The sequence below is a fragment of the Bemisia tabaci genome, chromosome 9 (genome assembly GCF_918797505.1).
Source record: "Bemisia tabaci chromosome 9, PGI_BMITA_v3".
Lineage (NCBI taxonomy): Eukaryota > Metazoa > Arthropoda > Insecta > Hemiptera > Aleyrodidae > Bemisia > Bemisia tabaci.
In genome coordinates, this window is record NC_092801.1 from 39618857 (window position 1) to 39633775 (window position 14919).

The window sequence follows — 14919 nt, forward strand, 5'->3', positions numbered from 1 at the left end:
GTGGCGTGGCGTGAATTGCGATATATCGATTGTGGTGCCATTTAAACCTATGAAAAAAGATCGATTATCAGGGTGTTCGCAGCGAACACCTTAATAATCGATTCTTTACCATAGCTTCAAATGGCGGGATATCGATAATCGATTGTTCACGCCACGCCACTGCACACCGTGTGAACAACGTGATACATAAAATTTTCATGAACAAACATCCGTCATTATAATCTCCCAGCACTACCGCTTTTTTGAATGTGCAAATGTGAGGACTTAAACGCGTATTAGAAAAATAGATACGACGGGAAAAAAAAGATGTTGAAAAAAATGTGCGACAATTCTTGGAAGTTGCCATTAAAGTTACATTCTAGGATGAGAGAAAAGTTTTCTTTCCCGAGACAATAGTTTCCTCTAGCGAGAGAGTAGTTTCCTCTCCTGAGCAAATAGTTTTCTCTTCCGAGAGAAAAGTTTTCCCTCCCGAGCGAATACTTTTCTCTCCTGTGAGAATAGTTTTCTCTCCGGAGAAAGAAGTTTCCTCTTCCGAGCGAATAGTTTTCTCTTCCGAGCGAATAGTTTTCTCTCCAGAGGGAGTAGTTTTCGCTATTAAAAAAAAAATGCTAATTTAAGCACCCCTGCTGTTAAATTAGCTTTTCACTATTATAAAATGTACATTTGAAACAGGTCGGGCATATTTTTAACATTGTCATTGTTAGATGGACCACATTTAGCAGAGGGGAACCAAACCACATCAGCTTTTGCCATATTATTTAATTGGGCAATTTAATTTTTTTATAAGAGAACGTTGGTGAGGATTCCTTTGCAAATTTAAAAGCATTTGCTTCGTATTATGCAGGAAATTCACTGGAATTTGCACAAAAAGCCGCGTAACCATTTTCATGTAGAAAGTTAAATTGCCAAATTAAATTTGGCAATAGCTGATGTGGCTTGGTTACTCTCTGCTTGAAGTGGTCCAAGCCAGCAATCAATTTTTCTCCATGTATGAGAGCAACACGTTGCACGTAGGGTTTTTCCCAAAAATCCCAATGTAAATGTGTCCCTATGGCTGCCGTGCTAAGGAAGAACGCCGTATGAACATTCGAGAGTTGCCAAATTTCCCCGGATAAAACATGTACTTTTGACGAAATCTATAGATTTTAATGATTAATTTTTTACGAGAGAACTTTCGTGCCGATTCCTATAAGAATTTGAGGGAATTTGCTACGCAACGTGCTGAAAATTTACCGAAATTTGCACAAAAATCCGCACATCCATTTTCGCGTAAAAAATGAAACCGCCTAATTAAATTTGGCACACATATATGTATATTTTTCATCAAAATTTTCAGTTGTTTTAGATTAAATTGCGAACAAAATCATCTCAAAAATTTGAAGAAAAATATTCACAATTGGACCGCTTTTAGCAGAAAGGAACCAAGTCACATCAGCCATTGTCAAACTTAACTGGGCAATTTAATTTTTTACGAGAGAACTTTCGTGCCGATTCCTATGAAAATTTGAAGGAATTCGCTACGCAACATGCTGAAAATTTACCGAAATTTGCACAAAAATCCGCACATCCATTTTCACATAAAAAATGAAACCTCCTAATTAAATTTGGCAATAGCAGATGTGGCTTGGTTCCTTTCTGCTTACCTAACGCGGTCCAATTTCGTCAATAAATTTGTATCTCTCCAGAGGAAATTTGGCAACGCCTGGTGGTTCATACGGCATTTTTCCTTAGTATGGCGGATTGCTTGTATCCACTCATTTACTATGATGGTATAATTTATCCGCAACTCGTTGATATGTGTGTTTGCAGATCCGTACGAGGTGCTGAACGCGGCGAGCCGGGGGCTGGTGGCCCAGGGCTCCGGGCAGATCCAACTGTGGCAGTTCCTCCTGGAGCTGCTAGCTGACTCGAGCAACGCCTCTTGCATCGTCTGGGAGGGCGCCAGCGGGGAGTTCAAACTCACCGATCCGGACGAGGTGGCGCGCCGCTGGGGCGAGCGAAAGGCCAAACCCAACATGAACTACGATAAGCTCAGCCGCGCTTTGAGGTGAGCCCCAAATCCCTTCGAGGTTTCACTGAACTACATTGTGAAATTAGGATGTGCGATTTTTCGCTCATCTGTGCACACAAAAGCTCAAATGGACTACATTTTGCAACTTGGAACTATAAACTCTAGCCCGATTTAAAAACAATGTATGTGCCGTTAGTTTATTCCCTATGAACATAAGTGTTTTTCCAGAAGAGCCAGAATTTGTAGTTCCAAATTGCAAAATGCAATGCAAATAATAAGCGCAGGGAGAAGAATGACACTTACGTTGTTTCTAAAATGGACCTCGTAAAGCAGAAAGTAACCGAACCACATCAGCTATTGCCACATTTATGTGGGAAATTCAATTTTTTACGAGAGAGCGTTTATGCGGATTCCTTTGAAAAGTTTAAGGAATTCGCTTTGTACTCTGCAGAAAATTCATAGAAATTTGCACAAAAATCCGCACAACCGTTTTCATGTAACAAATTAAGTTATTAAATTAAATTTGGTAATAGCTGATGTAGCTTGGCTCCTCCCTGCTTTCGCATTCAAAATGAACTGAATTTTGCAATAAGGAACTAGTATTTTTGGCTCATTTTGGAAACAACGTTAGTGCCATTCTTCTTCCTGTGCTTATGTGCGCTTTTGTGCTCATAGATGTGCCAAAAAAATCACTTCAAAATGGACCGCGTTAAGCAGAGAGGAATCAAGCCACATCTGCTATTGTCAAACTATGTGTGCTATTGTTACATGAAAATAGTTATGCGGATTTGTGTGCAAATTTGAGTAAATTTTCTGCATAGTACAAAGCAAATTCCTTAAAATTTTCAAAAGCACCCGCTCACACGTTCTCTTGTACAAAATGTAAATGCCCAGTTTTTGGCGGTAGCTGATGTGGCTTGGTTCCTTTCTGCTAAACGCGGTCTCTTTCAGACTTATCTGTATACACAAAGCTGGTACAAACACATCAGAGAGAAGAATGGCTCTTACGTTGTTTCTAAAATGAGCCAGAAGTATGAGTGAAAAATGAGTGTTCCTTTTTGCAAAATCAAGTTAATTTAATTCTCATTTTTTCAGGGATACCATACTTAAGTTTCACGATTCGAGTGTTTCATCTTTTCTCTTGCGAAATTCAGTTTTTTATTCTCTCTCTCTCTTTCATTTTAAACTCTACGGAACATTTTTCGAATGATTTGATCCGGATAGCTCAAGGAAAAATATTCAAGTGATGAATTTAAGTAATTTTTTAACTACCGAAAATATCATCCAAAAAACTACACGGTTTATGAAACGTAGTGTTCAGAAATATGCCGTTGGGCGTGATACCACTATTCGACCTCCTAGGAGCTCAGTGTGCCTATTCAATTAATTGAAGGCGTTTTTTTCCCCGTCGCGTCGCTTCACGCTAGATTCCTATGAACTATAGTAACGAGCAGATTCTCATTTGTAACTGTTTCTTCTTCGAAGACCTTTTCGCATAGGATGTCTGAGCTACCGCACAGTGGGCGTTGAAATTGATTTGACTATTTATTGAAATTGATAGGCACAGCCATAGATAAAGGAGACAAAAGAGATATGGAGAGAGCCTATTGGTGGTAGCGGGTGGTTGCAATGAACAAAAGAGGTAGGTAATAGACTAACCAACGGCAACCGCACGAGAGACCCGACAGTTAGTCGGTCATTTTCTCCCTCTGTCCATAGGAACCACCCATTTCAAGCACTAGGATTGATCCATACTCCCTATGTCTTCTTTGTCTATAGCTTTGCCCATCCAGTCCGCAGGGGAAAAACGCCTTAAGAGCATTCGAATGTTGCCAAAATTCATGCACCTCAACGATTATTTCAAAGGCAATAATTTTACCATACAATCGTAGTTAATTACAACCTGTAATACTTGGGAATGACACTCATTATTACTGCTAATTGTTAAATTTGAAATAACATTGCTGCCTTGCCGAGGAAGAAAACCGAATGAGCCTTAAGACGTTGACAAATTTCTTTAGACAAATCACAGATTTTCGGAAAAATTTGTGAATATTTTTCTTCCAATTTTCTAGACAATTCCGTAATTGAATCTAAAAAGTCGAAAAATTTCAAGTAGAAACTTACTTCAATTTTTTCTTCAAATAAATGTTTTCTGGTAAGAAATTTGACGACTCTCGAATGTTCTGAATTCGAATCCGTTGCACGGCAGTATAGGGTTTTTAAAGGACTATCCACTCTTTGCAAAATTGAACGGGAATGAAAGATTTTGGTTTCCACCTCCAATCCATTTAGACCGCGTTTAGCAGAAAGGAACCAAACCGCACTTAAGCTATTGCAAACTTTATCTAGGCATTTTCATTTTTTGCAAGAGAACGTTTGTGCGGATTCCATAAAAAATTTGAAGGAATTTAATTCGTACTATACAGATTATCACTGCAGTGTGCACAAATATCCGCACAACGGTTTCCTGGCAAAAATTAAATTTTCCAATTACATTTAGATGTACATATTTATGCTAAATAGAACTATGTGACAATGGAAAGATGGGGTGTGCTCGTTAATGCTCGGGCCATAAGAATGAATAAGAATTTTAAAGCGCCAGTGACGTCAGCGGTGACGACTGGGCTCGACGACGTTAACTCATGAGCCTTGTCCATAAGGCTCTTGCCACATGTCCACGGCTCAAGAGTTAGTGCTCAGTTCCTTTTGATTCAATGTCAAATCCCGCTTTTCCATTTTCTCGAAAGGAGCTATACCTACTTATACAATGTTTCTTATCCAGCGCACCACGAGCACACCCCCATCTTCCCAATTCCACATAGTTCCTTTTTAGCATAAATACGTCAATTTTGTAACAGGGCCAGATTAAGGGGGTGGCCACATGGGCCGCGGCCCATGGCGGAAAATCTAAAGGGGGCGGCAAATTTTGCAATTTTGGCGCGTATACGTAGTATACCGCCTTTGCGATCGTTTCGAACCCTGCTCGATACAATAACCGAGTCCCTTAGTTCCTTACCGAAAAGTGACTACCGCGAACTTCTGAGATTTTCCAAAGCGTGTAAAAAGTTTATTTATCCATCAATAATTATGATTTAAAGTTGTTTCTCATTCTGGGGGTCTCTAGTTTATGTGCAGTGAATACCAAGAGTCTACGTTACTTGGTTTTTTTAAAAAAAGCCTAAGAATGCGACGCGCTGATTTAAAATATGCATATATAAGAAGAATCAAGCGAATTGATTCGAGGATGGCTGAGCAGGTCGGCACTCTCGGAATGAGAATTTAACTCCTCCGTTTTGTTCAAAACGTTGCTTTGACAGATCTGTAACCTCGGTTATAATTTTCAAAAGTTGGTACCCGTGCTCTGATAGTGCAATCTGTGTAAGTGCAATCTGTGATGAGCCTCGAGACTCATTAGACCATTAGCTAAACGTGGCTCATACAGGAATCCACTTACCCTTCTCTTCCCCACGCTCCTGCTCACTGCGTCGGCGTCTCGACGAACAATAGCTAATGACGGTCGCCAAGCGACGATCCTCAGCCCCTCGCCCAATAGATCGTATTCGATACATCAAACGGGTGAGATTGTATCGATATCGATTGGTTCAAAACATAAACATAGCCTCAAAAGTAAATTCAGAAATCTGAGAGAACGGATCTTTTGAAACAGATTTTTTATTCTTTTGAGTACCAAATGCCAATGCAAAGTGAAATTGTCAGGAAATTTCTCATTTTCAGCTTATCCAATTAAAATCCTTGCAGTTTGGTTTGAGGTTATGTTCTATTGTTTTGAACCAAACGATACATCGAACCGTTATCGAATACGGTCTATTACTTACGCTTCATTAACCATTTCACCGTCACGCTAGGATTCGTCCAATTTTCAAAGAAAATTGTTTCGCGAGTTTTTAGCAATTTTTTCCTTCCTCTCCGTTAAAACACGAATTAAAAGAGGTCTCATTCATGAAAATCGGCCAAATAGAAGAGAAGTTACAGTATTCGAAATCCGAAGAAATCAACAAAACTTCTCCAAACAAAAAATAAAATGAAGGGGGAAAAAAGGAATGTATAAATTACAATTTAATATGATTGACCTCAGAATGTGACAAGCAATTCAATTATAAAAAGGAGAAAAAATTGAGTGAAATTACAAAAAATTAGCCTCTTGCACGGGGCTTCCTTGTATGAGTTTTGACCTGAAGACAAGTAAATCCCGTTATATTATTAAAACGAAATTGACTCCATAGTTTAATGCCTTAGTTTCTTGAATACAATTATTTTAAGCACTCGAAAATTTATACCAGCAATTTTACCCATAGGGTGATTTCCTAAGAGCTGATAATATCACGAATTTCTCATAGAGCCCTTCAAAAATGGCTTGCTTTTTGGGCAGCCGATTCGGCCATCAAACCGGAGTTTAAATGGAAGCTGATTACAACACAAAGCTCTGAGAAACATTTTGAGATGAGTATAGGAACGGTTTGTAAATTACGAGGAGATGCGAGCATTCTGTTCAGCATATCGATACATAAGTATTTTCACACGTAGAATTTAATTTTCACGTCAGGGAGTCGACATATTTTGATTTTTTCGATTTTATACGGAAAATTTATGGTTTTTCGGGATTGAAATTACTAACAATTGTTTCATGAAAAATGAATGCACCCAAAATGACTATAGCATTTTGACTTTCACATACGTGCACTCACTAAATTGATTGGTAAATTCAAAGAGTGGGTACATCGACCTGGTATATCAAGTTTCTGCGATTTTTTACGGCAAATCGGTAGATTTTCGGGATGTGGATTGCTTACTTTCAATTCATGAATGAATAAAGCAACGACATGGTTGAGCTTCTTTGCATGAAAAGGCGATTAAAATAACAAAATCAAGACATATTTAATACAATTGCATTTATATCGAGTCAATTTCTTTTCAATAATATAACGGGATTTATAATACCGGTGATTTGGGTATTTTAGCCCCAAAATACCTTTAAATCGACTTTATCTTCTAGGAGTTCGACAGAATTTTTCCTTTCTTCGCTTAAATTTTTCCGTAGCACTTTTCTTCAAGAATCTGATAAGATTTTGCTTGAGGCAGATCAAAAAACTTAAATTTGTTCGAATAGCTTTCTAGATTCACAATACACGGTCTCGTCAAGGTGCGTCGTTGACCTTGCAGTGTTGGATCGTGAATTCTCTTGTTGTGCTGCTTGCCTTTTTTGAAATCTCTGTAAATGAAAACTAAAGGGTTTGGTATGTGCGAGTTAATGACGCGCCTTATCAACACATTGTGTTGGAGTTCACTGCTTGTTTTAAAATGTAGGTATAAAAAAAATTCGGATTTAGAAAAAAAATACAAACGAGAAAAGGCGACAAAATCTCTAATTTTCTAAGAGTATAGTAATTTCTACTTTTGTCGTCTTTCAGCTATACAAGAGGCAGCACCTTTAATTAGTCGAGTTAAGAGAGAAACCAAACACGCAATTTGGCCTGGAACGGCGCGACTTACCTAGAGAGAAATAATGACGAGGACTTGAGATGAAAAGGAGAGGCCCTCGGCGCGGCGATCGGCATGTAACACATATTAGCGCCTACAAGACTGCTCGAATACTTCACGCATTGCATCAAACACGGTGCAGTCATTGCGGACAGCGTGAAACGGATAGCGCCTACAAGAATGCATGAATACCTCACGCATTGCGGCAAACACAGTGCGATCAGCGGGAGACGCATAGCGCCTACAAGACTGCGTGAATACTTTACGCATTGCGTCAAACACACTGCGGTCTGCGAGGCGCGGCGGCGGAAGTTACAATCATTAATCCACATTTATGTTTGTTCTTTCATAATTTTTTCGTTCATTTTTTATGAATGGAGGGCCTTGTCCACACAGAGATAGGTTTACGAAACTTAACTTTCGCGCAAAGTTCGGTGAACTTTTGCTGGTGGTGTTGACAGGGCTTTCCCAAAAAATGTATTCAACACCAGTAAACGCGTCTCATGTACCCCTCCCCCGCTGGCAAGTTCATTTGACGGTTTTCATTGATGTTTCAAAATGAATGAGAAGGGGGCGGCAAAATACTAGCGGCCCATGAGCGGCAAGTAGGTAAATCCGGCCCTGTTTGGCAATAGTTTATGCGGCTTGGTGTCTTTCTTCTTGAAGTGGTTCATTTCTACCTGCTGCAGTCGGTTTTTTAAAAGTTTAAAGTACTTTCTTAAAATAAAAAAAAAAAAAAAATTAAAAAGCGCGTAACAAGGCTACAATTTCACATACATAAAACCAAAACGTTTCGGCTGAAAATTCAGCCATCCTCAGTTGGATAAATCAAAATAAAAATGGTTAAAAATCTAAAATAGTACCCGATAAGTGCCTTTCAACTGGGAATGTTGTTATTATGACAGACATTTTCCAGATGCCCGTTTTCGGTGTTTTTCTTGACTATGTTATCAAAATGTCCGTCATAATAACAACATTCCCAATTGAAAGATACTTATCAGGTACTATTTTAGATTTTTAACCATTTTTATTTCGATTTATCCAACTGAGGATGGCTGAATTTTCAGCCGAAACGTATTGGTTTTGGGTATGTGAAATTTTAGCCTTGTTACCCGCTTTTCAAATTGTTTTTTATCGTATATCTTGTCACGGGCTGCAGAGCATCTATCATATTTCATGTACTTTCTTAAAAGTTTCCGGTTATGCATTTTTTAAATTTTCATGATGTATTGTTCCAGGTATTACTACGACAAGAACATCATGACGAAAGTGCACGGAAAGCGCTACGCCTACCGCTTCGATTTCCACGGTCTCATGGTGGCGTGTCAACAGTCGACAGCACAGGGTGGTTCGATGGGGGGCGGCGGAACCCCCGGAGCCCTTCCCCCCCTCCCGGCCCTCCCCACCCCCACCACAGAGCTCTACAAATACCACCAGCAGAGCCCCACCTCCACCGACCTGACCGCCTTCTACCCTCCGACCTCGACGAGCAAGTTTAGCCCCCTTCCAAACTCCTCGATCTCGCAGGCTATTTACCACACTTCGCCCTCTTATTGGGCGTCCACGGCTAGTCTCTCCTCCATTTATTCCATCCCTCCGCCCCGAAGTATCCTTCTTACCCTTGAGCCCTTTCTCGGGTCGAACCCACCTAATGCCTACACTGAAAAAAAAAAAAAAAAAACACATTGGATCTAGAATCCAGACTCTTGAAAACATTGACGAGAAAAAATACTCTTGATTCAATCGGATTTTTGCTTGAATCAAAACAAAATCCGCTTAAATTAAGAGGTTTGGTTCTTGATTTAAGCTAGATTCTGATTGAATCAAGAGTACTTTTTCTTGTCGATGTTTCTAAGAGTTTGGACTTCTGGATCCAATGTGTTTTTTTTCTTCCCAGTGTACTTAATAGTGGGGACTGTTAAACAGTGGCGTGGATAAAAAATTTTCAAAATGTTTCAAATTCAAGATTCCTCACCGAAAAAAAAGTGATGTTGATTTAACATCCTGAATGTAAAAAAAGTGTCCAAGAACTTTCAAAATGCTGAATTAACCGCTATATTACTTTAGAAATGTCAAGATGTAAAACTAACTGCTGTAGCGGGTAATTCAGTTTTTTGTAAGCTCTCGCACACATTTTTTACATCTAGAATATTAAATCATTATCATTTTTGTTCAGTGCTGAACATTACAAAAATGAGGTTTTTGGGGGAAATTTTTGGGTCGAAAGGGGGCAAGGTCGGGACCCTCTGGACCTCCTGGTTACGCCACTGCTGAGTATTGTTAAATGATCAGAAAAAAGAAATTACCTGGTAAAAGCGTATAAATGCACGTGAAATATGCAAATTAAGGAATCCTTTCAAAAGTTCTTCACAGCGAGCGAAATTCACGTAAAAAGGAAAACATCACTGTGCGAATTTTCAAAAGTTTAAAAATCGTAGCTACCTATTTAATACGAAACGCAGAGTGGAATTCATCTCTTGATTGTGACGTTGCTCACCTTTGCCTATTTCCTTTTAAAAAAAACTAATATATGTAATTGTTTCTTTACATTTTCTGAGAATTTTCCTCCATCACTCAAAAAAATACCCAAGAAATATTGAGATTAGTTTTACTTTAAAAAAATTAAACGTGATCAGAGATGTTTAAATGCTTGAGTGGAGGTACCAATTTTGCGATTTTTTTCAATCGATAATATGAAATAGGTATAAAAAAATCAAGCGTTACGTAATTTTTTTTTGGAAAAATTAAATAAAAGGATAAAAGTACACTGGGCGCATAAAATTTTCAAAGAAAAAGAACCAAAAAAAAGGGACTTAGTTGCACTTCGTCATTTTTCTTTGAGCGTTTTTTCCCCAAATTTGCGAGTACCTACTTGAATTTTTCTCTTTTTTTATTTTTACAATCTGTCAATGCTATTAGAGTGCACTTACTTACCTTGCATGATCCACGACGGACAGACACGTTTGCAATGACTAGATCATAACTTCATGAGCCTCAAAGGCCAAATTCTATGATCCATTCTTTTTTTTTAGAATATTATTTTTTTCTCCTTTTTCCCTATTTGCTTCTTCCTGCGGATAGAAGATGTACATAATTTGTAAGACTGTATAATGTTCCTACCAATGTTGTTGTAATTGAATTGTACATTTGTATCACTAATTTCATTGAGTTGATTGTTTTTCCCTCGTAAAAATGATAATAAAAGTTTCTGAAACTTTCTTGCCTCCTCTTTATTAACTGAATACGTTTTAGCATGATTCCGATAGCCTCTATTCCCTTGTATTATTTGCTTCTAGGGTAATTAGACGTAATCGGCAGAAGCCAAATGAAAGTATGTCCAATGAAACATGAGCCCTGAGACCCATAAGAATGTATGCATGCATAACAGGGCTCACGTCATATTGCACACAGTTCCGTTTGACAGAGATACGTCCACTATACCTGCTCAGGCCGAGTCAGGCTTCTCGGTCAAGAATCTGGTATTTTACTTGAACCATTCTTCAAGGTTCCTTCAAGCCAAGCTTCTTCAGGCCTTCTTGTGGCGTACCTACTGGAAACATTCTCTGGTGCGAATAGATTTCAATAATGGAGTGAAGCAGGTACCTGCTCAAGAATGAGGTAGAAAGGTGCCCCTTAAATTGCATTGGGCGAGATTGAAGGAGATTCAACCTTCCTGATTTTAGTTTGTTTATGTCACGTTCACGTACACTCAGTTCCAAAACCTTGAAAGAGTTGGTGCACCATAGTCAAGGCGCCTGGTAGCTAAAAATGAGGCTACCTGGAATTTCGGGTACACAGCGATTTTTTTTTTGGCTTACTTTATGTTATTTGGGTCGCTGAATCCGAATCTGAAGTTTTCTACCGCGTATCTGGTGAGCATTTTCCGCCATTTTGATAAAATAGCCTGAAAAGGCCTTTTTTGCGGTTTTCTTGATGTAGCGGCTACGCATGAGAAAAAGTCTCGGATTTAGTTAATATTTTGTATAACTGACATGACTTGGAAGAAAATGGTGTATACATATTCTAGGTTTGCTTAATAATTGAGGAACCTCGGATCTCGAATCTTTGGAACGCCTCGGAACTTGGCAGACCGCGGCGAGCCGGATCCCGCGTTGACGGGTGCGCAGCGAAAACGTCAATGGGCGCGATGTTCAATTTTTAAGCAAACCTAGCATATGTATACACCATTTTCTTGCTTCCAAATTATGTCGGCTATTCAAAACATTAACTAAATCTGGGACTATTTCTCATACGAACCTCTTAATTTAAAAAAACCGCAAAATAAGGCCTTTTCATGCCATTTTTTAAAAATGGCGGAAAATACTCACCAGATACGCAGAAGGAAACTTCAGATTCGGATTCAGCGACCCAAAAAACATTAAGTAAGCCAAAAAAAAATCGCTGTGTAACCAAAATTCGAGGTAGACTTACCAGGCGCCTGGACTATTAGAACCCTTAAACTATGGCCTTAACGGTCGAAACTGCAGTAGCGGCACAGGAAAACCGAAAAACCACGCGCACGGGGACGCTACTTCAATATTTAGCTTCCATCGCCTTGCAAAGGTCCAGGGATACAACTATTTTAACTCTCAGGAACGCGTGAGGTATAACGCCTCAATTGAAGGCGTTTTGGAATCTTCTGTATTTTCATGACGAGATTTTCCGAATTGTTTTGCAGTAAATTGTTGATATGAGTTCTCTATCATATTTCGTTAAATTACTACTGCTTCTTAAATTTTAATTATTCTGCAAACATTATCCATTCGCGAAGTACAACCCTGACTTTCGCACCCTTAAACTACGGCCTTAAAGGTCAAAACTGCAGTAGCTGCACAGGAAAACCGAAAAACCACGCGCACAGGGACGCTACTTCAATATTAAGCTCCCATCGCCTTGCTAAGGCGCAGGGATACAACTATTTTAACTCTCCGGAACGCGTGAGGTATCACGCCTCAATTGAAGGCGTTTTGAAATATTCTGTATTTACATTACGAGATTTTCCAAATTGTTTTGCATTATATTGTTGATTTGAGTTCTCTTTATTATTTCGTAAAATTACTCCTGCTTCTTCATTTTTAATTATTCTGCAAAAATTATCCATTCGCGAAATGTAACCCTGACTTTAGCGCCCTTAAAATACGGCCTTAACAGTCGAAACTGCAGTAGCGGCACAGGAAAACCGAAAAACCACGCGCACGGGGACTCTAAAATTACTCCTGCTTCTTAATTTTTAATTATTCTGCAAAAATTATCCATTCGCGAATTACAACCCTGACTTTAGCGCCTTTAAACTACGGCCTTAACGGTCAAAACTGCAGTGGCGGCACAGGAAAACCGAAGAACCACGCGCGCGGGGACGCTACTTGAATATTAAACTTCCATCGCCTTGCTAAGGCGCAGGGATACAACTATTTTAACTCTCCGGAACGCGTGAGGTATCACGCCTCAATTGAAGGCGCTTTGGAATCTTCTGTATTCAAATGACGAGATTTTCCAAATTGTTTTGCATTATATTGTTGATTTGAGTTCTCTTTATTATTTCGTTGAATTACTCCTGCTTCTTAATTTTTAATTATTTTGCAAAAATTATCCATTCTCGAAATAGAACCCTGACTTTAGCGCCCTTAAAATACGGCCTTAACGAGCGAAACTGCAGTAGCGGCACAGGAAATCCGAATAACCACGCGCACGGGGACTCTAAAATTACTCCTGCTACTTAATTTTTAATTATTCTGCAAAAATTATCCGTTCGCGAAATACAACCCTGACTTTAGCGCCCTTAAACTACGGCCTTAACGCAACTAAAGGCTCAAAATTGGACGTATTTGACTCAAGAAGGTCGATGTACAATTAAGTTAAAAACAAAAATTGCGTGCTTCTAGTTTTTTTCCCCTTTTTCAATTTTTGTATAGTTTCTTCCATCACAACTACGGCTCATTGAGATTCATATCGATGCCATTGCTTGGAAAAGGTTTTACAAATATTTAGGTACCTACCACGTTTTAAAAATGTAAATGCTTTTGAAATGAAGTAATCAATTTCATTTAAAAAAAAAGAATGTTCATTTAAGGCATATTTTATATCGGAAATTTCAAGGATAAAAATGACACCAAGTATTTACCAAAGACAACTTGAAAAGATGAATCACAAGAAGAAATTAACATTTCATTTAAAATATGGGTTACGATAAAAACACCTCATTCTCTCTTAATTTTCTTATTTCGATACTGTCAATATAATTTTACACGCGGACTAAAATATAACGCTTGAATTTGATTTTAGTGGACTTTACTTAGTGGACGTTTAAGTAATGGACTTAACAATAGTGTGGGTTTTAGAACTGTGGACGTAAAAATTGTGGACGAAAAGTCTGTGGACGTAAAAAAAGTGGACATGAAGTCCGTGTAACGCGCAATCGATTCTACGCATGGAACTACGTAGGACTTGACACTTATCTCGAAGAAATATTTCTCGTCCTCAATTGAGAAAAATCGACAGGGGTACAATGGATTAACTTTTTGGGGTCAAAATCGAAAGTTCTTCGATCGGGCTGAAACCAAGCTACTCCCCTGGGAAATGACCCGCTGAGTCCGATTTTCTGGTCTGAAATGCTCCACGAGATCATTCGAACTCTCAACTGGCAAATAAAAAAGCGACTTCATGAGATCACAATCTTTCTAGATCCCCAATCCCCATTTAGGTATCGTGTATAATCAATACTGTTAATACAAATTGTATTGGTACCAATGCAATTCTATCAGTTTTCGTCAATACTGTAGGGTGTTCAGCATTGACAAGTGACTGACAATACATGTTTGAGACCCCAAATCAGGCCTCCCGCAGATGTGAAGAATTTGAGTAATTGAGTTCCCCCCTTTAGTCTATTTGCCTGGCTCCATTATAAATCCTTAAGGTATTGGCTGAAATAGTGATTAAAATCTCTCTTCCAGTTGCCGAAATGACTACTGCTGGATTCAATAATTATTCACGGAGTCGGATCATTCATAGATGGAAAGAAGACAGCGTGTGTTATGAAGGGATTTAGTGCCGGGAGTATTTCATCATCTTTTGGTGCTGTGTTCCTTGCAACTGCCTGAGCATAATTAGGTTTAAAAATCAAACTATTTAGATTTGTTTTAGCTAGGAGCTAACAGAGACATGAACTTCAATATATAGATTGCATTGTGCGAAAAGGAACCACAAGTATTCCAATGTCGCTATGATCGTACAACTTCTTATACCTTCATATAAACTGATCATCTAAACAAGTTTTATCTTAACTCCCAATAAATTATACTTTCAAGATGATAATTACCTTCGTAAATTTAATTTTTTGCATAATTTCAGTAACGTTATTGCAGAGAATATAGGTAGCACAATCATAGCAACGTCAAATTGCTCTTGGT

General features: G+C 38.7%; 1 protein-coding gene across 1 annotated transcript in view; it reads left to right on the forward strand.

The window, feature by feature from the left end:
• The window catches only part of LOC109034183 (uncharacterized), a 49977-nt gene extending 39247 nt beyond the window's left edge, over positions 1–10730 (forward strand). The window contains exons 3-4 of the mRNA XM_019047185.2: positions 1810–2047; positions 8752–10730. Of these exons, the coding sequence (XP_018902730.2) occupies positions 1810–2047; positions 8752–9208 (695 nt within the window). The 3' untranslated portion in view covers positions 9209–10730. The remainder of the gene's footprint in view (positions 1–1809; positions 2048–8751) is intronic.
• Positions 10731–14919: the final 4189 nt, after the last annotated feature.